Source organism: Amphichorda felina, assembly GCF_050947745.1.
Source record: "Amphichorda felina strain 45539 chromosome Unknown scaffold_1, whole genome shotgun sequence".
Classification (NCBI taxonomy): Eukaryota; Fungi; Ascomycota; class Sordariomycetes; order Hypocreales; family Bionectriaceae; genus Amphichorda; species Amphichorda felina.
Window position 1 is genome coordinate 1,037,851 of NW_028145049.1, and position 23,123 is coordinate 1,060,973.

At 57.0% G+C, this 23,123-nt stretch overlaps 5 protein-coding genes across 5 annotated transcripts; 3 read left to right on the plus strand and 2 right to left on the minus strand.

Moving 5' to 3' along the window:
* Window positions 1–2,184: 2,184 nt before the first annotated feature.
* ACO1O0_000334 (uncharacterized protein) lies at window positions 2,185–2,831 on the plus strand (the record flags this gene model as incomplete). Its single annotated transcript, XM_083189833.1, has 3 exons — window positions 2,185–2,243; window positions 2,321–2,446; window positions 2,519–2,831. The coding sequence occupies 3 exons, from the start codon at window positions 2,185–2,187 to the stop codon at window positions 2,829–2,831; spliced, it is 498 nt and encodes a 165-aa protein (XP_083053692.1).
* A 1,530-nt stretch (window positions 2,832–4,361) lies between these two features.
* Window positions 4,362–6,689, minus strand: ACO1O0_000335 (uncharacterized protein; the record flags this gene model as incomplete). The annotated part of the gene is made up of 2 exons (XM_083189834.1): window positions 4,362–5,381; window positions 5,436–6,689. 2 exons carry the CDS (start codon window positions 6,687–6,689, stop codon window positions 4,362–4,364), a joined length of 2,274 nt encoding a protein of 757 aa, XP_083053693.1.
* An 8,415-nt stretch (window positions 6,690–15,104) lies between these two features.
* ACO1O0_000336 (basic helix-loop-helix domain-containing protein) lies at window positions 15,105–16,742 on the plus strand (the record flags this gene model as incomplete). Its single annotated transcript, XM_083189835.1, has 1 exon — window positions 15,105–16,742. The coding sequence occupies one exon, from the start codon at window positions 15,105–15,107 to the stop codon at window positions 16,740–16,742; it is 1,638 nt and encodes a 545-aa protein (XP_083053694.1).
* Window positions 16,743–17,511: 769 nt separating this feature from the next.
* npr3 (nitrogen permease regulator of amino acid transport activity 3-domain-containing protein) lies at window positions 17,512–19,811 on the minus strand (the record flags this gene model as incomplete). Its single annotated transcript, XM_083189836.1, has 3 exons — window positions 17,512–18,505; window positions 18,562–18,958; window positions 19,019–19,811. 3 exons carry the CDS (start codon window positions 19,809–19,811, stop codon window positions 17,512–17,514), a joined length of 2,184 nt encoding a protein of 727 aa, XP_083053695.1.
* Window positions 19,812–21,483: 1,672 nt separating this feature from the next.
* On the plus strand, window positions 21,484–22,894 carry ACO1O0_000338 (kinase-like domain-containing protein; the record flags this gene model as incomplete). Its single annotated transcript, XM_083189837.1, has 2 exons — window positions 21,484–22,233; window positions 22,394–22,894. The coding sequence occupies 2 exons, from the start codon at window positions 21,484–21,486 to the stop codon at window positions 22,892–22,894; spliced, it is 1,251 nt and encodes a 416-aa protein (XP_083053696.1).
* Window positions 22,895–23,123: the final 229 nt, after the last annotated feature.

Consider the following 23,123-nt stretch of genomic DNA (forward strand, 5'->3'; position numbering starts at 1 on the left):
GATGACCCGGTGGAACGATGGTGATGATGGAAGAGGGGAAATGAACCTGCAAATTTGCAGCAAAGATGTAGGACAAGAGGCGAGGGTCTGTCTGGTGGTGAGGTGATGGATGAGGTCAAGGGTGCGGGTCCGGCTTCTTGGAGGGCTGACACAGGGAACTACTGGCAATAACTACTCGGCAGCTACTTTGTATCTGCGAATACTTGGCAGAAACAGGACGCTAGAAGACACATAGAGAGTCATGTACACAATACGATAAATATCACCAGAAGAATAGTAATAGTGCCCAACGGGCAGGCCTGGGCAAGTCGGGGGGCAGTCAAGCAGGGCAAAGCTGGTGGCGGAGAGCGGGGCATCACCAACAGGCCACCAGACCATCAAGAACGCTGCAGACGTAATGCACCTTCCGCGGTACCGAGTACATGGGGCCGCACTTGCTAGGTGTACTTCGCCCGCCTTCTCGCAGAAGCGTCTACGTGACCTGCCGGCCACTCCGAGTCGCTCATGCCAGCCTTGTCGTGGAGGTGCTGCTACCTTCCAGGTTCCATGCGATGCGCTGCCATCTGCTAGACCCCGCCGCCCACACAGTCGTGGCAGTTCTTGCTCATAGTACTTTCCTAGGTACCTAGCTGCCAATACTAGCAGTCACATTCGCGGGGCTCGAGATGATTCCGTTTGTCCTGCTTGTCATTCTTTTTTATCTTCTCCCTTGCTTGTCTGCTGGACTTGGTTCCTCCGTGGCCCAACGCCCCTTGCCGACAGACAAAGTCGCTGACATGTCAATAAGGCGGGGCATCCCAGCAGCATGATTCCACGTCCGCACACCTGACCAAGTCGGCGGCGGGTCGGTCTCACTTGCACACCGGACTTGACCGTTCCTCGAGAGGTGAAAAAGATGGGTAACGTCGAATCTGGAAGCCGTCCTCATGGCCACAGCCACACCGGCACATGGTCACTCGAGGTTCTGCGGGCACTAAAAGCTTTAAACTTCCCACCAGGCGCCGGGCGGGCACGACTTTCCGGCTGGCGCCGCTTGGGTGGGCATTGTTTCCTGCCGTCCTGGTCGCACAGCCACGCTTGTCCCCAGATGATGACGTCATAGCCTCAGCCACACACACCCTGCGCCAAACGGCTATAACGACTTACTAAACGGATACAACGGTCATTGACCACAGCACAGCACCGCCACTATGCGATGCATCGGATGGACGTCACTTGTAGCTTCTCACAAAGGCCCAGAGCGCCATGCATGCCGCCCCTATCCCTCAATGCCGTACCTGGTATTACTACTGCTCCTCTGAATTGTCTCCGTAGTCCCCCTGGGGGCCCCGGCAAACGACGAGGCATGACGAAGCGTTTCTTGGCCAGATCGCCCTTGGCAACTTCAAGGTTGGCTCTGCCTGGGTGTCTCACCTCTCAATGCCGACACCCAAGCATATGAACATCCTAGGCAGGTACATCGTATCCACGCCGATCCTGCCCTCTCCCAACCAACCCAAACAAGCCCCACAAGGCAGGCTCGCTTTGCTCACCTCAGAACTTCCTCATCCATCGGAGATTTCCCCCTCTCGCCCAATCGGCCATAGAGTATTCCCTCCTGGACTTGGATGCCTGGGCACTCAGTCGCCAGTCATCGTCAACTACGCAAGCTGCTCTCAGACCACACCAACCATGTTGCCTGAGGCCTTCCCCCGCCTCGTATAGAGAACCCCCTTCTGGTGACACACTTGGCACCTGCATCTCAGCAGCATTCCGAGAATAGCATCGGAATCGTCCATGCTTCCCCCGGTACAGCACGCACAGCACACTGTGCACTCCCCAAAGTCCCCAGTCCCTATGGCAACACGCAATTCGTGACGCCACTGGCGATCCAGGACCCATACCCCCAGCCGATCTCCATGTACGAGTACGTACGAGTAGGCGCTGGGCCCGCTGGCGGCCCCATGCTGGGGCAATGGGGCATTATTCCCTGACCGTCCTGCTGTCGTTGTTATCACTGTGTGCCCAACCCATGCTTATTCTCACCAACGATGGGAATGTACTTGAACCCCCGATCGCCTCCTCTGTTCCCCCAGACATTTCATCCTTCTCTACCGTTTCCGATCTGCAAGTCTCTCATTGTGCATTAAGCATAATCCACCGTTTAGCAACTCCCAATTAGAGTCTGTTGTTGTTGCCATCAACATGCGTCCCTACGTCTTCGCCGTCTCTCTCGCCGCCGTGGCCTCGGCCGCCCAGGACAAGTCAGTCTCTCTCCAGCCTCATCTTACCACCAAACTGTATTCTTTCTTGCCGTGGCCAGTAACTAACATCCTCCCAGGCGCCAGTTCTCCCTGCCCGTAGAGCCCATCGTGACGACCGTCGATGGCACCACCCTCACCCGTGATCCCATGGGCACCTTCACCCTCCCTGGTACCGACGGCGGCGAAGTCCCCTCACCTACGTCGTAAGTTAAAGCCTCTCTGATGCCTATCAAACCATGTCAAGTGCAAGAGCTCACCACCATTGATCCGCACAGGGATGACGGCGGCGTCACGGCCACCAACAGCGTCACCATCCCCGACAGGACGACGCCCTCCATCCCCAACACCACCACCTCTGGCGCCGAGACCCCGGGCACATCTGGCGGGACGTCGGCCGAGACGTCCGGCGGGTCGTCCTCTGGCGGTGGCGGCGTCATCATCACCTCTACCAAGACCGAGGACGGTGGAGCCGAGCCCACCGAGACCGACGGCGGAGCTACCACCTCTGAGCCTACCGGCGCCGCGGCCATGCCCACGCCCTTCGCCGTCGGTGCCCTTGCTGCCGTCGGCCTGGCCATGGCTCTGTAATGTATTAAATCGCATCTTCGCACGTGAGCAGGGGAAAAAGGAGGGGCGGGGGTGGGGGAACAACTTAATGGTAAAAAGAATCGGCATGGATATATAGTCGGGACGAGGACATGAGGTTGGGACGTCACCAACGACGGGCGGGAGTCACAATCACAGATGGCTAGGGTCATGAAATCACTTAACCAGATTGAACCAAAAAGATACTACCACTACTCTTTCACAAGGTACCGCCAACTCCCGTAGCTCCCAGTGTGCTTTTTGTGTGTGGTTTCAGACGCGGAACTCCTCCTTTTGTTTTTTCAGTCCTATCGTACAGTTACAAAAATGCCCTGCCCGTCTAGGTGTGTGTGTAGTAGCGGCAGCGAACGTGACGGGGAAAAAGCAACATACACACGAGCAAAGAAGGGACCAAAGCCCCCCGATGAAAAGAAGAAAAAAAGACCGGACAAAAGCAAGACCCAACCCTGTAGTAGAGAACCCCTTCCAAAAATGCAAATCGAGATCAAAAGGGCTCATAGGCGAACAGCAGCATGCAAGACTCCCATCCCTTTCACAACCCTCCCGTCCTGCCATGCGAGTATCCTCTCTTCCGGGCCAGGCCAACCCCATTACCTACTATCGAGATGGGAGAGAAATCTAGCAACAGGCCATAATGTTGCTGGTTTGAACTGTTGTCCGAAAAAAGCAGGAGAAAGCACAGCTTTTGGTTTGATGGGAACTGAGCTTCGGCGCAAGGAACACTTCTTCTTCTGTCTCTTCGGGGGAAACCCATGTTCGTTCCATGGCTTCTACGGCCCGCGGGACTTTTTCCAACAGTGATCCCTTGGCCATCTCCGAGCCCAAAACCCCGTCCGTCTTGATCGCCAAGCTCCATCACCCTGGCCCCGCGAGTTCCCAGTTCGTGGGTTTGTTTGCGCGATCGGAGTGACTTAAGACGAACCCACAACCCTCCATCATCATCTTGCCCAAGTCAAGGCCATTCATTGACTCTTTGACTTCCGTCGTCCGAGCTTGACGGACCAGACCTTGCCCAAGGGCGATGTGAGTTGCCAACAAGTAAATGCGGCTATTGAATCGTTCATACCCTGATGGTTTGATATAACCGTATCGCACCGAGGGACGTTGTACCCGCCCGACTCTTGTCACGCTGGTATTTCGCGTTGCGACGCACATTTCATGTGCAAAAAATGTAAAAAATAAAAAAATTCCAGCCCCCCCCCCTCTTCTGTACAAGCCCCCTCGTGAACCAAAAAAACGTAATGGCCTCTGTGCATACATGGCGTCTTTCACTTTATTATCCGCTCAGTCGAGGGCCGGCCGCGCTGTGCTGTTACCCGGGGAGAAGAAGGAAGCCCGGATTGAGTTATTTGTCAACAAACTCGTCGCGAAATCAGGTTTGGGATGACATCTTCTGTCGTTCGGTGCCAGCCCCATCAGCCAAGTCTCTTTCGGAGGATCAAGCATCTCCCGTGGCAGACTGAGCTCTCCCCACCATGATCAAGGAACTTCGCCTTGACCCGGACGGGCGCTTCATGACTGGCCAGCGTCCTCTGAGTGAATGCCGTTCGTCAAGCCGTTGACGGCTGCGGCGGGGGCGTGGCCGTTAACCACATCGCCCGTCTCTCCGACTGGTTGCGATGGGGCAAAGTCAGGGACATTGGCAGAAAGCTGGGTCGCGTTTCCATGGTCGTTAACGACTCCGTTCACACCGTGGTGCTCGGCCGGGAAGCCAGGGTTGGCTTGGCTAGTGTACGCCGGCGGCGACGCGACACCACCGTACGGAGAAGGGGCCATGCCGTTGTACTGGCCACTAAAGCCGTAGCTCCGGCTCTTGTAAATCAATTGCACCGGCCCATGGTTCCTGGCAAGATCATCGCGATCCTCCATTGGCAGGATGAACTTGTCCCAGCCATCCCGGCGACGTAGTCGCTCGCACTCGTCCTCGCCAACAACATAGTCGACCTCGTTGGACTCCTCGCACACGGTGCGGAGGACCACGATGTCAGGACACAGCTCCCGCATACGCTTGAAGGCCGCGACCATCATGAGGGGGACGAAGCCCTGGGAGTCCATGCGCTTGCGCATGTACATGTCCTTGCACAGGTTCTCGATGGAGAAGTAATACTCGAGCTGTTGTCGCAGCATGTTGACTACCATTCCGTCCCAGTATGAAGACGTCTGCTGGAAGGGGGCGGGGGTTATGGGCTGCATCTGGTAGTCATAAGCACCAAACTGGGTTTGGGCAGGAGGAAGTCTCGATGACCCGTTGGGCAGAGACATGCGGTGATAGCTGCCTCCGTTGCGGCCACCTCGCCCTCCACGCTGGGGCGGCGGCATGAACATCTGGCCATGGCCCTGTCTCGGGGGCGGGCTGTACGGCCCTTGCGCCCGGGACGAGGCCGGCGCGTTTGGCTGGAAAGAGGGGGCAGCCGCTGATGAGGCGCTGTGCTGATGCTGAGCATGAGAGTTCATGCCGTGGTGACCACCACGACCGCGGAATCCACCGCGGCCTCGCTCGCTCCGGCCTTCACGAGTCGAGGGCTGGTGATCCTGTAAAGTTGTTAACAATTGGCCAAACTGCTTTTTAAAGCCCTTAGAACGTACGGCTTGGCCGGCACCGGCGTCCTTGGCCTTCTCGGCTCCCGCATTCTGGGCCGGCCTCCTCTGCTCGCCTCGGGCGTTAGCCACGTCCATCGACGCACGCTTGTTCGTCGGTGGCATCGAAGGGGTTCTGCTCGTGCCGTTGGAAGCCTCCCGAGGACGATCCCGGGACTCGTTCTTGAGGGCAGCCGTCGCGGCAGCCTTGTCGCCGCCCTGGGTACCAGCAGCCGCCCGAGAGCCGTTGGCTCCCTTGGCGCCCCCGCGCGGCTTGGAGCTACGCATCTGAGGAAGCTGTGTCTCGAAGTTGACACTGGGAACGTAGTCGTAGGTCACCCACTCCTTCTTCTGCCGAGGCTTCGCTTGCGCGCTCTCATCCGGGGTATTCTCAACACGCTCGACCTTCTCTGCGGGCTTCTTCTTCTCTTCCTTGATGGCGGTCTCAGGGGTTGGCCAGGATGCCGCGTCATCGACAGGCGGCGGGATCTCGGACTTTCCTTCACGGTTCTCACGTCCTGCCAGTCTGTTGCCGCGGGTGCCATTGCGCTCGGGCTTCTCGTTCGCCCGGTGGGGCTTCCCACCACCATTCACAAGAGCGGGTGTCACATTCACGTTGCTCGTAGGCTTTGTCGCTGCCCGCTCCTCCTGCGCGCTCTCAGAATCGCCGTTGGTGGCTGGCTCAGGCTGAGCCTTGGCCTGCTGGGCGGCCTGCTTGCGCTGCTGCCAGATGTTGACAGTGGGAATTGGCGCCTCGGCCAGTTCAATCTTGGGAGCCTCAGGCTCTTCCTTCTGCTCCTGGTCTGCGGGCGCTGTGGGGCCCTCGGAGGCTTGCTTATCCGAGGACTTGCCCTTCTTCCCCTTCCGGGGCCTTCTTGAGTCTTGTTCATCGACAGATCGGGTGGTGGCACTTGATGACCTCGTCCCCTTGTCATTCCTTCGCCACGGGCGCTCTAACCTGCCAGCGTCGTCATCGCGCCTCGGCTCAGAGCGCCTGTCCTGGACAGACTCTGTCCTGGATTCACTGTCAACCCCGGAGACACTCTCAACATCTTGCTTCTCGAGGCTGATCGAGGGGGTATCAGTTTTCGAATCCTGCTGGGAAGTTTCGGTCGTGGTCGACTGGGCCTCGGCGGGCTTGTCCGCAGCGGGAACGACAGTTGCGTTCTCGGGCTGGGAATCGGGGCTGGAGGTTGATGTTTGTGTGGTAGTGCCCTGGCCCTTAGCAGCCTGGGCGTAGGAAAAAGTGGAGGCGGCAGCCATTTTGTATGTGTGAGGCGTATATGCCAAACTGGTCTCTCGATCGGTCAACGTAGTCGGTACCTCGAGAGGACGAGGACGGATTGGTGCGGAGGTGGTACGTCTAAAGTCCACCACCTCAGAGAGAAATGCGAGTGACGACGCAGCGGCACCAAACAAGGTGCAATACGTTGCTGGACTGTCAAGACAGCGACAGAATGTTATCCACAGGAATCAAAAGAGTCCTTGGAATCCTGTCTCCTGGCGAAGAGCTCGAGTGCCCCGATGAGGGTTCGAGCTCGGGCTCTGGAAATGACGAGGATTTTCAAGGTTTGGTGCTCGGCTGTCGGGGCGAGAAGAACGATCGAGGGAGGCGTCCGTGTTCGTTGCGAAAAGCTTGTGGAGAAGCCAGTTCGTCTTCGCAGCCGTGGCCGGACGATGCGGTTGATGGTCGTTGGGCGACAACAAAAGAGTCAATCAAAGGGATAGACCTGTGTTGTCCAGGAGAAGACAGGTAGAGGCAGGGGAGGATCTGTGGTGCTGAGGCCTCTTTCGACGTCAGGCGACACCAGTGTCCAGGCAGACCCTTGAGGAGGCAGCAAATGCCGACAGAAGCAGCACAAGGGCGGTGGAAGCGGTCGAGTGCCTGGTGACAGTCGAGGCAAGGGAAAACGGAAGGAGGGTCGCTTTTGGTGGACGATGTCTCGAGGCTGGATGAAAGGCCCAACTAGGTCGAGGGGCAAACAAACAGGAAACTGCGGTCCGGGTGGGAATTGGCTGTCCAAACGGAGGTCCGAAGGGTGCAAGCCAGGTATGAGGAGAAGGATCCCAAGGGAAGACGACAGTCTGGAGAAGGGAAAAAGAAAAAGACCCCAGGGCACAACGTAGCCGGAGGTTATTTTTGCCAGAGGTGTGTAGTGGTTGTGTGGTGTGGTCTTGGTGTGAATAATAATAAATTTTTTTAGGCGGGCGGCTTTCCCCTCCCACGCAGGAAAAAAAAATGGATGGCCAGCGGAGAGCCGTCGACTCGTAGCGGGCCAGCACCAGGTCTCGGCAGAAGGGCTCCTCACTCTTGGGGACAGTTTTTTGGTAATAAGCTCCAACCGGGGACCTGTGGATGGACAGTGGGCGCAGTGTCCAGTGGATGCGGTGCCACTGTTACTGAGGTGAGTGGTTCCTCAACTTCTCTGCTGGCTGCCTCGCCTTGGAGGGGGCTTAGTTGGGCGACAGAAAAATTCAGGGCAGGCTGGGGGTATCTCGGCGGTGCGCAATGGGTGAAAAGATACCTGGGGACCGCCTCGACCCTTTGTGCACCGGACGACCAGTGGCTACCCAGAGGGCAAAACTCGAAACAGGCCCGTGTTAGCGGATGAGTCGCGCTGAGGGGACCGGGACCTCGGCGCTGTTCGGTGACCCTCTCAGGGCTCTCTTCAGGGTATCTTCAGTGTCTCCGGGTCGTTTGAGGGCTCCAGGGTTTTTTTTTTTTTTTTTTAATTGGGGCAGGTCGTCATGGCAAGTGGAGATGCGCGAATATGTATCGAGCCCTCTGGGAATCCGTCACTGCGAATGCGGGAGGTCAGGTTCATCTGTAGGTTCACTTTAAGTTCCAGGTTGCCTTTGATTGAGGGGCCAACGAACCTCCTTGAGTCTAGATATGTATGCCTACGCGGCTTCTGGCTTTCCCAGTTCCAAGTCTGACTGGCTGCATCCTGTTGACTCATCGGCCGATCCAGGTACAATCCCAATGAATCCATAAGGTAGGTAGGTGCCTTTCTCGCTGGGGCCATGTCACTTGCATCAACGATGGAGGCGGCGCCATGTGTTAGGTTTTGGCTCCTTGGCGGCGTGTTGCTCTGGGCCTTTAGCATGGGCATGGCACGGGAGTCTACGGACCGCACAGGCTCCGGATGCGCGACACCGACAGCAGAAGTAATGAAAAGCATGCACGCACTTCCACAGCGCGCTAGACCAAGCAGAGGAGGACCTGATCCCGACCCAAACCCGGCAGGGGATCTCTCGTGGGAGAGTTGTACCTACTCCATACGAGTTAGGTATGGAGGAGGTATAGGTATAATAAAGGAATGCCAGCACGACGATTGACAGCCATGGGCCAAACTTTCCTTCCAGGTTGCTGCCTTACTGCAATCAGCCTCCCGTGTGAGGTAATAATACTCGCGTCGGGCGCAGCTTGGGCGAACCTCACCTTACCAGCCACGGGGTGCTTCTCTTCCCCGAAGCGCCAAGATGCCCCCAATGGTCATGGTGCTCGTTCCCGCCTGAGGCAGCCTCTCACACACATGGGCACACACACGCACACCCGGAGTGCTCGGTGCCGATGAGAGCGGAGCAAGGCCAGGCCTGACATGGCAGGCACTCAAGGAGTCGAGCACTTAATATTAATAATGTTCTCCGTACTACTAGGTGCATATTAATATTAAGTACTTATTAGGACTCGTACGACAAACCTGGCACTCAAACCGGAACATGGACGCCCTTGGGCATCCTCCTGACACAAATGACGCGTGTTGGCAGTGACGCCACGGATCTCAGCCAACTCCCGTATTTCTGGGGGAAGCCCGTTTCTGGGGATGATTGCTGGGCAGTGCCGATAATAGCCCCTCTCTGCCTGAAAAAGATGTGAAGAGGGTGTTGAGAGCTTTCCCTATTCGAGAGTCTACACCTCTCACTGGCACCTTACCATCGTCTCCAACAAATGGAGGTCTCCTCTTCTACACACTTAGGTAGTAGTACTACCGTCCTACTCGTACGAACCTACCCGCAAACCACTAGGGGGGGGGGTCTAGGACCGTACCTTGCCGTGTTTCTCTTTCCTGGTCCTTCCAAGGACCAAGCACTCAACAACGCTTGCCGACCTTGACCTCGTAACCGCCTCCCATGCCATCTTCATTTCGATGCCGTCATCGTCAGTCAGTCAGTCAACAGACCGCTGACCTATGCAACGCCGTTGGATTTTCTCCGTGGTTGAGCTGATCCTCAACGGCGACCTGTCTCACTTCAGTTGGGGCGTCTAGCGTCATTGAGCCCTCGCGTCCACCAGACGGTCAGGTTGTCCTCAGGTCATATCGTCACATGGCCTCCAAGCCACTCTTGAAGAACAATCCCGATCAGCTCCATTCTCTCTCTCTCCGTGTGTCAATGTAATTTTCCCGCATCGGATGTCTTTCTCCCTTTTGCCCGGGCTTCTCTGCCGAGCTGTGAAGGGAAAGCCGATGTAGTATGTATGCATATGTGTGTGTATGCAGCTTGGGATCGGCATGGGGCGAGAGGGTCGGCCCATGGTCGACCACGATGCATGGAGGAGGGAGGAGGGAGGGGGTGCGCAAGTCCGGCTACCCGCCCGAAACGCACGAAATCGTTCCCGGCCCAGACCCTGATGATGCACGCCTGGCGGCAAGACATATAGGCTCCTGTAGTTAGTTCCTCCCAGTTGGATGATGATAAGTTCGAAGTGGGTCGCAGAGTGGAAGCCATGTTCACCTGGTCCTACTGCTTGCATACCATGTTGTAGTACTACAATGTCAAGTCTCCCGCAATGCATGCTCACAATGATCTGTCTATTTTGATTAAATTACCAACCCTTCCCGATCCCTCCTCTTGTTAAGACCGATCGTTAGGAGAAGACTGTGCCGGGCTAGGGTAGTATTGCAACCTATGCTGCCGGCCAGGTGCCGTGATCGTCTCCATGGCTAGCCCATCGAGTACGAACCTGTGACACCGGAGGAACCCTAGTGACTGAGGACTCGGGGTACTATACATTTTATTTATTATACAAGGCTATTATCGTATGTACGAAGGGTGTCCTTGGACCCTTATCGGCTGAGTACTTAGCCATTCATCCAGGACGCAGCTTGTCGTGCGCCGTACGTTGTGGCAAAGCGCAGGCCAGTTGAGCCCATGGGGAAGTAGCTAACGAGATACCAAAGCAAGCATCCAATCTGAACCAGGGCCGCAAATAGCGTGAGAATGGTGCTTTGAAGCTTGGCGCTGGTCAGTGTATATTCTTGTCATTATTCAGGGGAGAGTGGACCAGACCAACCTTGACAGCAAAGACGAGGGTCATGACGATGGAGCCAAAGTAGGCCGTAGTGAAAGGCAGCCTCGGGGGCGACAGGAGATGGTAGACGTAGTTCAAAGGGCCCATGATGGCGGCGAACGACGCCAAGAACATCGCGGAGCCGACAGACCACCTGCTGAACATTAGCTCCGGCTGTGGACGGGGACAACCTTGAGTGATGGGTGTGTGTATCCTAGGGCCCTAAACTGGGAACGTGGTGTCACGGCACTTGGCTGCCAGATGTGTCATGCGGGATGATCACATGGGTATGGGAAAGTGGAAGACGCTAATGAGAATCCCATGTTTCTCCCGGCACTTACAGAATCACAAACTTGCGCGGTCGCAAGGAGAGGACTGGAAACAGGGTAAAACATATGACGAAGCAGGCCAGGGCAGCAAGGTTGCAGGCACCAAAGATCATCAACCGATCCCATCTACTGACTGAGACTCCAAGTCAGCCAAGTCGATTCCAGGCACGGGGCTTGCTCTTTCTACATCACATGTGGCACCCAACGGGTTGCCCTGAATGCAATGCAGCGGGCCGACGCAGGGGACTCGTGCCAAACGGCGCTCGCGGGCAGCCGGAGAGGGATTGACTCACGCACAAACCACCCTTCTTCCTCTTCTCTCCGGGATGGAGCTGGAAGAGGGGCGCCTTGGTTCTCACTCGTTGGTAGGCTAACGTATCCGGAACCTTGGAACGGGTTCAGGTTCCTGATTGAAGATAGAAGCCCTGTCTGCTGGGGAGTCGTGTTGGCGGGCTCATCATCGCGACGGCTCCAGCCCAGGGAGTTGAACGATTCTCGCAGCGAAGCGGAGGCCATGACAGGCAACGGGCGACGAACGCGGGGGCAAGGTATTGAGTCGAGATGAAGCAGGAAGATAGAGGGCCGCGAGCCGTAAACCGGACTGCACAATGGGGCAAGAAGGCAAGATGGTCGGTGCAGTTCGTGATGGAGGGCCGTAGCTAAGGGGGTTTACGTAGCAATCAGGAAGCTGTCGGGACTACTCGTACTGGAAAGTCGAGGAAGCCACTCCACTCTAGGACAAGGTCAGTCGAAGGTGCGACATGATATAGGGGGCCCCTAGGTGGATGGATGGCCGGCACGGCCCAGGACGTGGCCTTGGGGTTCGTTGGAGGGCCGCAGAAAGCTGAGGGAAGCCTGACGGCACTTACGAGTACTAGGCTACCGTGTTCGCTCCGTGTTCGCCACCAGCCGGAGTTTGGGGCGCGAGGGAGCTAGGGAGAGGGAACGGATCGCGACCGCGCGTACCGCTCAGAAAAGAGGGCGGGAAGAGAACCCAGCAGATGGGGGAATCCGGGCGCGTGGTCGTAGTGGCTCGTAGTGGTCGTATGGAGGGAAGTTGTTGGATGTTGCGGTGGTGAGGTAATGCGGATGGTGGAGGGTGCAGCCAACCAGAACGAGGCTTGGCGGCTGCCAGTGTCTGGTAGTGTCTGGCAACGGAGCTTGGGAGGTGTGGAGGAGAGAGCGACTGAGGTCGAACGGTGATGGGTTGTGGCGGGTACGTACCTGGTGGACAAGACCACATGATTGGCAGCCGCGGGACGGTTCGCGCTCGAGGGGGCTACTGGTCCACTGCTAAAACAGAGAAGGCGCCACACAGTGACGGGCATGGAGGCGATGGGGACTTGGGGAGGCTCGCAGTCAAGGGCGCGCAGCGAAACAGGATTTGATGGGCAGAGCAGAGCAGAGCTGCGATGCGATGCGATGCGGGAGTCATGCATGGTCTCGAAAGATTGGGTGGAGGGAGATGGCCATGGCCCCATTCCCACTGCGCTCCGGCCCCTCAGGCCAGCCCGACCGTATGCGAGGCTAACAGGACCAAGGACGAGGCATCCAAGAAGAAGCAGTGGCAGACGTCAGTGAAGCCTAGGGAGGTGGGGAGGCGACGCGCTACGACTCGCTGCCTCCCAGTGGCCACGGGGGAGACATCTTCAAGACTGCCTCATGCTCAGCCTGGGACGCGGCCGCGTGGACAAGGCTGATGAGACGTGATGGGAGCCTCCACTCCCGGAGCATCAACCCATGACCGGCGCTGGAAACAGACGATGGATCCAAGGGTTGGTTGGGCTGGGTCGGTTACGAAGATGGCGCAGAACAGAGCACTGCGCCGACTGCACCAGGCGGCGACAGGCTTGGGGATTGTCTTAAATCCCAAGTCACGTTGGAGCTGGAGGACCCCCCCTTCATGACGAGATGGAGGTCAAGACAGGACAAGGTGGGAAGAGCAATGCGACCATCATGTTGCCGTGTTCAGATAGCAGCAAGTCAGGAGACGTAACGCGACTGAGAACAGATGATGCAGATGATAATGGATGGCCATTATTTTTAGCCAGGCGAGCAGAGTATAAAATGATTGCGCCGCTGTGATGCATCCGCTTGTCTAGAAGCTCCCATCTGTTTGGCTCTCTGATGCTTCTGACGACGTTCAAACCTGGATCTGATATCTCCAACGGTGCTTACAGTGCTTACACCCATTCAACATCCATCCACTCCGTCTTCGCCTTCCAGGCCGAAGCTTTCGAACCACAACCTCGGGTTATTTTCGACTTTGTTATTAGCGGCACGGCACGTAACAGCTACGATCCGCAGTTTATTGCCTGCTGCCTGAAGCTCGGTGTCTATTAGGTCCGTCTGTGGAGATTACATAACGCTCTGTTCGTACCCTTCCACGAGTACTGGCTTCGCCTCGCCCACTGCCTCGCCTACTTACCGCCTCGCCTCGCCTCGCCCTCTCCTGCTATTGCACACCGTCCTTTTTGACTCCCAGCTCAACTGAAGCTCAGCAACTTCCCGTCGTCATCTTCATCATCGCCGATAATTCCTCCCATGCAACTATTTCGGCATCGCCACTCCGTCCTGATCACCAGCATTCGCAACTCAGACATACCCACTTATACCACTCGGAGGATCTACAACAAGACTATTCCGGCACGTTGCGACCAAAGGAGTCTGAGACCAGCCGCCCTCCACAATTCCAGTCGGGCCCGTCACAGTCGTCACAGTCGTCACAGTCGTAATACTAATAGTGGTGGCACCACGCTGAACTTCTTCCCTTTGTCGGCAACGTGGACGCTTTGACTGTGTTACTTCAGCTCGGGGGGAATCGACCTATCGTATTCCGCACCGTCTTGGGACAGGAAACTCTAGGAAACCTGGAAATCTGGGAACTATTTTGGCTCCGGAAGCCAAGGTCAGCAAGACCGTTTTCGCTAGGTGAGCCGCCCCGACCGCGCTTGGCCTCTTTGTGGGCTGGGCGCACGCTGCACAGTGCCCCCCCAAGACACATCATTGCGATACAATGAGGGCTGGTCTTGACTGGCTCTGGCATTTACACGGCCCAGACCAGGAGCTGAGGAGCGTGCGGGGGGCGTGAGGAGCATGCGGGAGCCATGATGGCGTCGCCGTGTCCCGTCGGTCGCCGCCAAAAGGCCTGCCGATCCTCCTCGCTCCTGGTTGCCCTCCAAGACCTCGTCCAAGACCTCCCTCAAGAGTCAAGACTCCCTCCAACACTCCCTCAGACACAGAACATGGCTACAGACCATTGTCTAATACCAGCACGTACTAAAGCAATCAATCACAGGCCCACCGCTCTTTGCCTCTCTGCCCTCATTCCAAGGACGCACCTAACAATCCGAGACGCCCACCCCTCCCTACCTAGCTCGCCTCGCCAGGCCTTCTGAGCCCTGTGAACCCTCTGAACCCTCTGGGGGGCTCTCACCGCCCGCCTGAAGTGGCGCTTGGTGATAGGCATTAGGTGGCTTTTCCCGCGGCTCTGCTACCACCTAACCACCCACCAAAGAACCGCCCCCGGGCGACTCTCGACTGGCGCCTTTTCTGCCACACATTCAACCTCCGACACCCTCCACTTCCTCCTCCATAAACGAGCCCCTCCACGCCGACGTCGCATCTCCGGCCCTTCCACTCCATCATCTCCATTTCCGTCCTGCATTACCCCGGAATCTTCGCTCGCCCTTTTTAGATGGCCACCAGATAGGCCTCGATAAACTCTCGACCCCCCAACCCATTTGTCGATGTGAGTTCTCTGCGCGTGTCTCCTGTGACTCTTTTCTTTTCTCCCTTGGGTCAAGGGCGGTGTTACGCTCGCCTGCGCCTCCGGTCGCATCTTGATCCCTCATCCGTTCTTAACCCCCAGCTCTGCCTCCATCACCCTATTTGCTCCAACTGACGACTTTGGCGACACAGCTGAGATCCCACGACTGCACTGCGCACGGCTGCAGGATCCCGCAAGCTCTAGTAGGCAACCGCCGACTCGACACTACCTATCCTTGGCCCTGCGACCATCCCCTCAACACCCAGAAGGGCTTCGCTGGCTTCGAAATGGCCCAGCACGGCTTCAACCATTTCGGCTCCGCCCCTAACGGCGGCAGCATTGATCCTAACGACCTCGCCATGGGCGGGGGCTACAACCATAACTTCTCCGGCAATGACAACTACAACTCTCACAACAACTCTGGAAGCGGTTCAAATGCCTTTGCGACCGGCTCCGCCCTTATTGCCGACGAAGATCTTCTTGATGGCCTAGGCGGCGACTCCAGCCACGGAATGCCAAATAATGGGCAGGACTTTTCGGGTATGAACATGGGCTTCTCTCAGGATGCCTACCAGGCACACCGCCGCAGCTCTGGACTGCGGCTGGACCCGAACCAGGTCAACGGTTACTCAAGCACACCCGACGGGGACCCTATTCCGAGCCCCTACACCACTGGCTTCAATGCAAACTTCCGCCAGCAGCAGATGCAAAACAACCCGTCTCTCGGGACATCGCTCCACTCGCCTATGGGCTACTCTGGCGACATGGGAGGGGATGGCGGCGACCAGAACTTCCTAAATGCCCGAGCCAGAGCCTCCCGCATGTCACAGCAGATGCAGCGGAAGCCATCCAACAATGCTCGAAGCCCGATGACTCCCAAGACAAATGCGATGCACGGGCTGTCCCTAGGTTCGAACGACTCTCCCAGCTTTGGTCCACAGTCGATCCGCACCGTCGGTTCTCACGAGAAATCCCCATCCGGACAATGGCTCAATACACCGACAGGCAGCTTTCCCACCTCTTACAACTCTGGCTTCTCTTCTCCCATGCAGCAGGCCATGGTCCCACCCATTGAGGAGGTTATGATCAAGGGCGGAACTTCGATGCCTGCAAAGCTCGGTGTGAACAGTGGCAACAATAGCAACAGCAACAATGCTATGTCTTCACAGGAGGCTAAGAGAAAACGCCGCCGAGAGTCTCACAATCTGGTTGAGCGTCGTCGACGTGACAATATCAACGAAAGAATCCAGGATCTCAGCAAGCTCGTCCCCCTGCACCGCCTGGAGGATGAGAAGATCCGAAAGCTCATTCAGAATGGCACCCCATTATCCCCCACCCTGACCGGCATGTCCACTCCATCACAGGCTACATCTGGCCTCGCCGGGCCGGGAGCAAGGAGGGCTGCTGGCGGGACTACTGGCAACATCACTACGGGTCTACCCGTTGAAGACAAGGACAAGGGCCCCAACAAGGGAGATATCCTCAATGGATCTGTCAGCTGGACTCGCGACCTGATGTGGATGCTGCATCTCAAGCTTCAACAGCAGGAAGAGCTGATGAACACTCTTGCCGAGCTTGGGCATCCCTTCCCCTTTGAGCTCACCGACGATGAACGGCGAATGCAGTCGGAGCTTATCGATGCCATGTCCAAGAATGATGCTGGCACCTTCTCCTACTCCAGAACCAACGGATCTGGCCTGCGTGTGCCCAACTACACCGACTACCGCGGCACCACCAACTCCGATGTGCCACCTGCCAGCCTGGACTCGATTGGTATTACACCCCCGGAGAATGGCAACTCTGCCATCGCCGATGATCTCACCGACACGAACCAGTTTTGGCATGACCCGGACGATGATGGAAGTGGCCATGCCTCTCTCAACTTCAAGGATGACGACGACTACGGCATGGATCTCACCAACTAGTGGAGGTGAGCGGCGCTCCCAGGTGCCTGACATGGCTTCGTTTCACATCGGCGTTTGATCCCGCGTTTCCCGCATCGGCTTGTTTCTCCCCGCTCCTGTCTGCATTTTTTTTTTCAGGCAAATTGCCTCTGGTTCTGGTTTTCTCCGGCGTTTGGTACCATGTGGGAACTCGGCCAGTGGCTCGTCAGGGAACGATTTGCCCCCCTTCCGGAGTAGTAGGCATTTGCATGGCATCGGATTCATATACAAGGGGTGATCATATACAGCAGCGCTTGAGAGATCGGTTTTTCTTATTGGCGGCGCGTTCTGAGATTCAGGCCTTGATTTCAATTTGCTCCCTTTTCGATACCTCGAGGCTCTTTGGGGAGAGGGCCCACCACTTTTACCTACTATTATTCCTTTTTTTTCTTCTATCCTCGAGTCTACTCCCTTTTTATTTACTAGCTCCCCTATTTTTCTTATTTGTTTCTATGTTCTGTTGGAATCATTCATGGCTATGGCTTTGGGTCGTGGGGGGAGTGGCAACGCCGGAGTTTGCTTTGCTTTTACACACGGATTGTGGCTCGGTCTACTAGCACCTGGAATTACCTCGCATTATAATTAGCTTCTTTCAGTCTTTCATCCGTTTCCAGGCCACACTGCCTTTGCCTGCGCGGGCAGTGGATGTCCATGGTCTATGATGTTACGACTCCAATTTCACATCAGTTGTTCAGAAGTACAATAGTCCTCTCTTATGGCATACTGTGATGCTACACATCCGATACTTTCATTACCAGTGCCTTGTAGTCAACACATACTCTGTCATGGACGTTAACTGATTCCACACCTCCTTGCGCTTCATGTCCTCCTGCAGGGCGATCCTCTCGAGGGCACACCGGCCGTCAAAGTACTTGCAGAATAGCTGCCAGGCGTTGCGGACGCGTTCGTCCTGGAAACGGCGCGAGATGGCAGACAGGTAGCGCGCCTCCTTGCCGGTAGCTTTCTTGGCGTCGAGGATGATGTGCGGGGTGAGGCCCTTGAGGTGGGCCGCGTCGTTGAGGGACGGGTGCGCGGTGGCTAAGGGGGGGACACGACGGGTGTGGGCGATGGCGCGCTCGGTGGCCTCACGGTGGGCTTTGCTGGCAATTCGTTCGAGACGGGCGCGCTCGGCGGCGTGTTCGGCGGCGGTCGAGGGCGGAGGGGAGGCACTCGGTGTAGCAGGAGGTGGTGGTTCGCCAGAAGGGGAGGAGGGAGGGGGGACAGCAATGGTGGCGTTGGCGGCACCGGAGATAGTGGCAGTAGTTGTCTTTGGGGAGGCAAGTTGGTCGTCGTGATCGGCAGCAGCAGCGGCGTCCTGGGCCTGCTCAGAGGCAGCAAGCTCCTCAGCTTCCATCTCGTAGTCGACCTCGTATATGATCTCAGGCCAGGCGACGACGTAGGCAAAGGTGCACAGTTGGGTGACCCAGCCGCGGCGCATCAGCCAGGCGAGCATGAGGAGGTAAGACGGGCGGTGGGCCTTGCTAGGGCAGAAGTGCTTGTAGGGGCGTGGACTCTGAGAGAGCTCGCCGAGAAAGTTTGGTAACGGGGGCGCCACGGGGAAGAGGCGCTGCCAGTCCTGGCTGTCCTGAGGGAGGCGGCGCTGATCACAGTTGGGCGAGACGATGTACACGTCGCGGGCGTGGAGAGGGGGGATGGCGATGGCGCGGCGCCAATAAATGAAGTGCTGAGCATACTTGCGAACCTGGCTGAGAGTGAGGATGTTGCTCTGGGCGACCTGGTGGAAGCTGAACAACTGTAAGTAAGTAAAAGCCGAACCAGGTGCGTGCAAATGAACACTTACGACATTGTAGGCTTGGAAAGGCGGACAAACTCGATCATGGACACGGTCGTAGGATCAGGATCGGCCTGGAGTTCAGCAATGATCTTCTTCTCGTCGTCCATCAGCAACAAGGCAAAGTTGCGATCGAGGAAGCCAGGCTCCTCAAGGGCGTCCTGGCTCAGGAACGCATTGGCTGTGGTCAACCACAGGCCACGCTGGTCGCTCTCCGAGTCTTGGGGTATGTCGGCAACATAAAACGGGATGGGAATCTGCAACGATGGTGTGAGGGATCCAGCTGCAGTCTCAAGATGGAGTGCAGCAATCTTATTCTGCGAGACAGCATTGTATATATCCTGCATGGAGGCCGCCAGCGATGAACATTGAAGAATCTCTTTCCAGAGGATGCTCATCCTCTTCTCTGTTCATTTCACTGTCAGCGTGCGAGCTAAAAACTGTAATAGGTAGAGGGAAAACTCACTCTCTTCACGGGCCTTGTCCTTGGCAGCTAGGATGCGCTTCGACTCCTTCCAGATAAAGTCGCTGTGCTGCTGACTGTACTTGTATGCTTTGTTGGCCTTCTTGACGATATTCACATAGAGCGAGTCGACTAGCTCCTTAACCTCGGACATCTTGGGGTTGAGAAAGAAGACGAGATTGAACATGGTCATGGGACTGCGCTTCTCCTCATCAGTCTCATCTTTCTTGGATCCCTTCTCCTTTGGCAGCTCCGACGGTTTCCCAGACGAGGAGTCGGGTTCATTAGACGCGCTCTGCTCATCGGCCATTGTGGAGGTTCCCTTGGCCTTGCCAGTCTTCTTGGGCTTCTTCCACTTGCCATTCTCAGGGACATGAATGGGATACGAGACGCAGTGGAGTGGGTCCAGGGAGAGGTGGAAGAGCGTCTTGTGGTAGGAGCGGGCAGGAGTGAGGATGCCAGCAAGGTCGCGTGCAGGGAAGCCAGCAACATGCTCCCAGGGGACAATCTGCGAGCCGCGCTCAGTCACGATGTGGTCATCATGATCCCACTGGCGAGGCAGATCCTCGATGCCCGCGGGTCCGGCGACGGCATCTCGGTTGGCAGGCTGGGAGAGGCGCTCCAGGAGGATATCCTCGAGGTCGGCAGCGTCATGTGCGTCACGGGCGTCGGAGCCAGTAGACGGGGCGCGGACCTGCGCTGGATAGTGGAAGACAAATGCCGGGCCGTCGCGGGAGCGATTGACAACGAGGGCGACGGCAAGGAAATTGTCGGCGTTGATAAATGACATGGCCATGACTGGAGGTTCAAGGCATGGCTGGAGACGCGTAGACGGCCATTCAGCCTTGTCCGTTCCACGTGGCAGGCTCCGGGGTAAGAGCTTCGATCTCTAATAGGGAATAGAGAATAGGGAATAATATGGTATGCAAGATGAGCTGAGCCCTGCAGCCCGGCCTCGTCAGGTTGGTGAGCCTGGCCTTGGATCTCAGGTGAGGTCAGGACTCAGGTGAAGCAGGTGAGGGATGGGGCCAGAGCTCAAGCCACAAGTACGGATATGTGGCTGAGCACGCCTGTCTCTTCCAATATTGCCTGTGGCTTGGCCCACTGACGCCATCTCGCGCCTCAGGTGCGGGGTCTCAGGTAAGTCAGGGTCTCAAGGGAGGGGCAAATCGAGTCATCGACCCCTCCTCAACTTGCCGCCAGCCCTCAACGGAGTCGACGCAAACAGCGCAGGGGCGACCTACCCGCGTACTCAAGAGCGGGCAGCGGGGCGGTGATTGCTGGGATTGCGCAAGCAGAATCTCAGACCCTCTACGGCCAAGGTGGTCTAGACTATCCCACAAGAGTACCTGTAACAGCATAGTAGGTCAGGAACAGGTGTTAATTCACATTCGATTCGGTGACGAAAGGCGTGTTTGAGGCAAGTACATCGACTATGTTTCAGGGTCTCGGTAGGAGACGGTAGGAGAGAGAGAGACACTCCTGCGGGCGGTTCCGCCATTACATCTCCAAGGTGGCTGCGTACCACATACAGCGGTGCAACTATCTAGTACTATGTAATATAATATAATAGTACGACACGATAAGCCCAAGAGGCCGCTACTGCAAGTCGCTCGCCTAAGGGCAAAAAAAAAAATCTCGACCACCATTGCCCCTAAACCTACGAGGACCTCGCCAGCAAAAGGGTACTCAGTAGCACGGCTAAACTGCCCGTTGAAAGCGGAGGCGCCTGCCTTCCCAGCAAGTAGCACTCGTAGATAGGTAAGTAGGTAGTAGTCATGGAGATACCTACTAGGGGTTCATCGCACAGTAGAAAGAATGGGCACGCGCAACAGCTAGATTACAGGTAGGATCTGCAAACCGTGGTGGCTGCAAGGGGAGGGTATTTTTCCCAACCTTCGGTCTTCACATGGGCCATGGTCGCGTCGAATGAATCGATCCCTCACCCTTGTGCATCATTTGTTCCCTCCATCTTGGCCCACAGCCCACTGTCTAACTTGCGACCGCACAAAAACCTCGCTTCGTCCCGTCTCGCCTCTCGCCCAGTCCATCATTTCTGAAGTCTACCTGACCTGGCAACCTGAATTGGCAGCAGGTCGCGTGTGGATAATCCCCTTCCCGCCATCCCTTATCTCACCGCCCCAACAAGATTGTCGCAAATCTCGATTACCCCAATTTCGCTTTTTATCGGCCCTGCGCTGCTGGACCCTTTATCGATACGGACACTACCGCTGCAATCGATACCTACCGACGATAGTCCCAGGCACCACAAGGTACTGCAGGCACCGTCCACCCCGCCGGCTCCAGCTTGTTGGCGCCTGTTGCGAATCGAGCCGACGAACGCGAGTCGCAGCGACGCCACGAACCGCCAGCCACATCGAAGCCGCCCCCCCTTCCTTCCATAGAACTCCTAAACCTGGTTTGCTCATTGTGCATTATCTTTTACCCTTCAGCTCAGCTCGCCAACCATGTCGCCGGCAGCACCGCAGCACGACCTGGGGCACGTGAGGTACATTCCCCTGAGATACGACAGCAATGATTCCCAGGCCTCAGCCCTCAAGCTCATCCTCACCCTCATGCCTGACTGGGCGAGCGACGACTCTAACGTTGACTTTGTCCGCTTTACCGATGGGATCACCAATACTCTCCTCAAGGCCGTCAACCGCCGCCCGGGGCTGTCCAAGGCTGATGTTGACCGGGAGGCTGTCCTCCTGCGAGCCTATGGTAGTGGCACCGCCGTTCTGATTGACCGCGAGCGCGAGGCTGCCAATCATGAGCTGCTTATGCGCCACGATCTCGCCCCTGAGCTCCTTGCCCGCTTCGAAAATGGCATGCTCTACCGCTTCATCCCAGGTGCTGTCGCCTCCCCGCAGGACCTCAGCTCACCGCCCATCTTGACGGCCATCGCCCGGAGACTCGCGGAATGGCATGCCAGACTACCCTGCCTCTTTGGGCCCTCGCCACTCAGCGGCGCACCCAACGGCGCACCCAACGGCACCAACAACGGCCACCGCTCCAACAGTGCTGCGACAGAAGCCCTCATTGCCAACGCTGCCCCTGGGAAACCTTCCCCGAACTTGTGGACGACTATGCAGAAGTGGATCCTGGCTCTTCCCGCCGATACCGAAGAGCAGCGCCAAAGGCAGGCCCTGCTGCAGCGCGAGTTGGACGAGATGGTCGATAAGTTCAGCAAACGCCCCGGACTTGGCCACAACGGAGTATGGACCCAGCCCTTGCCCATTCCCTCAGCCTGTTTGAAGCCAGAAGCCCTCGAATCCCACCCACCCTCTTTGTCATCCCTCCAATCTTCAATCCCCACCATTGTTCACGCTTGCCGTATAAGAAGTCATTTGCTAATTTGCTGAAACCAAATTATAGCTAGTGTTTGCCCACTGTGATCTCCTGTGCGCAAATGTCATTCTCCACCGCAACGGGGGCGAGGTTACCTCGGTAAGCTTCATCGACTACGAGTATGCCACCCCATCACCCGCTGCCTTCGACGTAGCCAACCACTTTGCCGAATGGGTCGGTTATGAGTGTGACTACTCGGCCGTGCCCACGGTGGCCCAGCGCCGTGCCTTTATTCGCGAATACATAAAGACGTACGTGGAACTTTCCGGCGAGGCGCACCTCGACGTCAACGAGGAGGCTCGCAAGCTCATGGACGAGGTCGACGCGTACCGCGGCGTGCCTGGCTTCTACTGGGGCATCTGGGCTTCGATCCAGGCCATGATCTCGGATATCGACTTCGACTATGCTTCATACTCGGAGTCCCGCCTGGGCGAGTACTGGGCCTACAAGGCAGAGCAGGACGGCAGCAGGACGGCTGAAGGGCGGGAGATGCCTCTCCGAGAGCGCACGTGGGCGCGAAACGAGTGATGGAGGGGTACGGAGGCGATGCTTGTGGCGACCGATGCATCTCAGCTCAACAGCAGGAGGCGGGCACAAAGGCCAAGCGCCGGAGCCGAGAGAGACACGACTCAATGAGTCGAGATGTCCAACAAGGAAGCGAGTGTCGCTAGAGCGGCAAACAGGGGAGAGGACGGGATCTGGCGTGTGGAGGCAGCAAAGAATTAGAGAAGCATGAAGTTGTAGTGGCGTTGGCGTG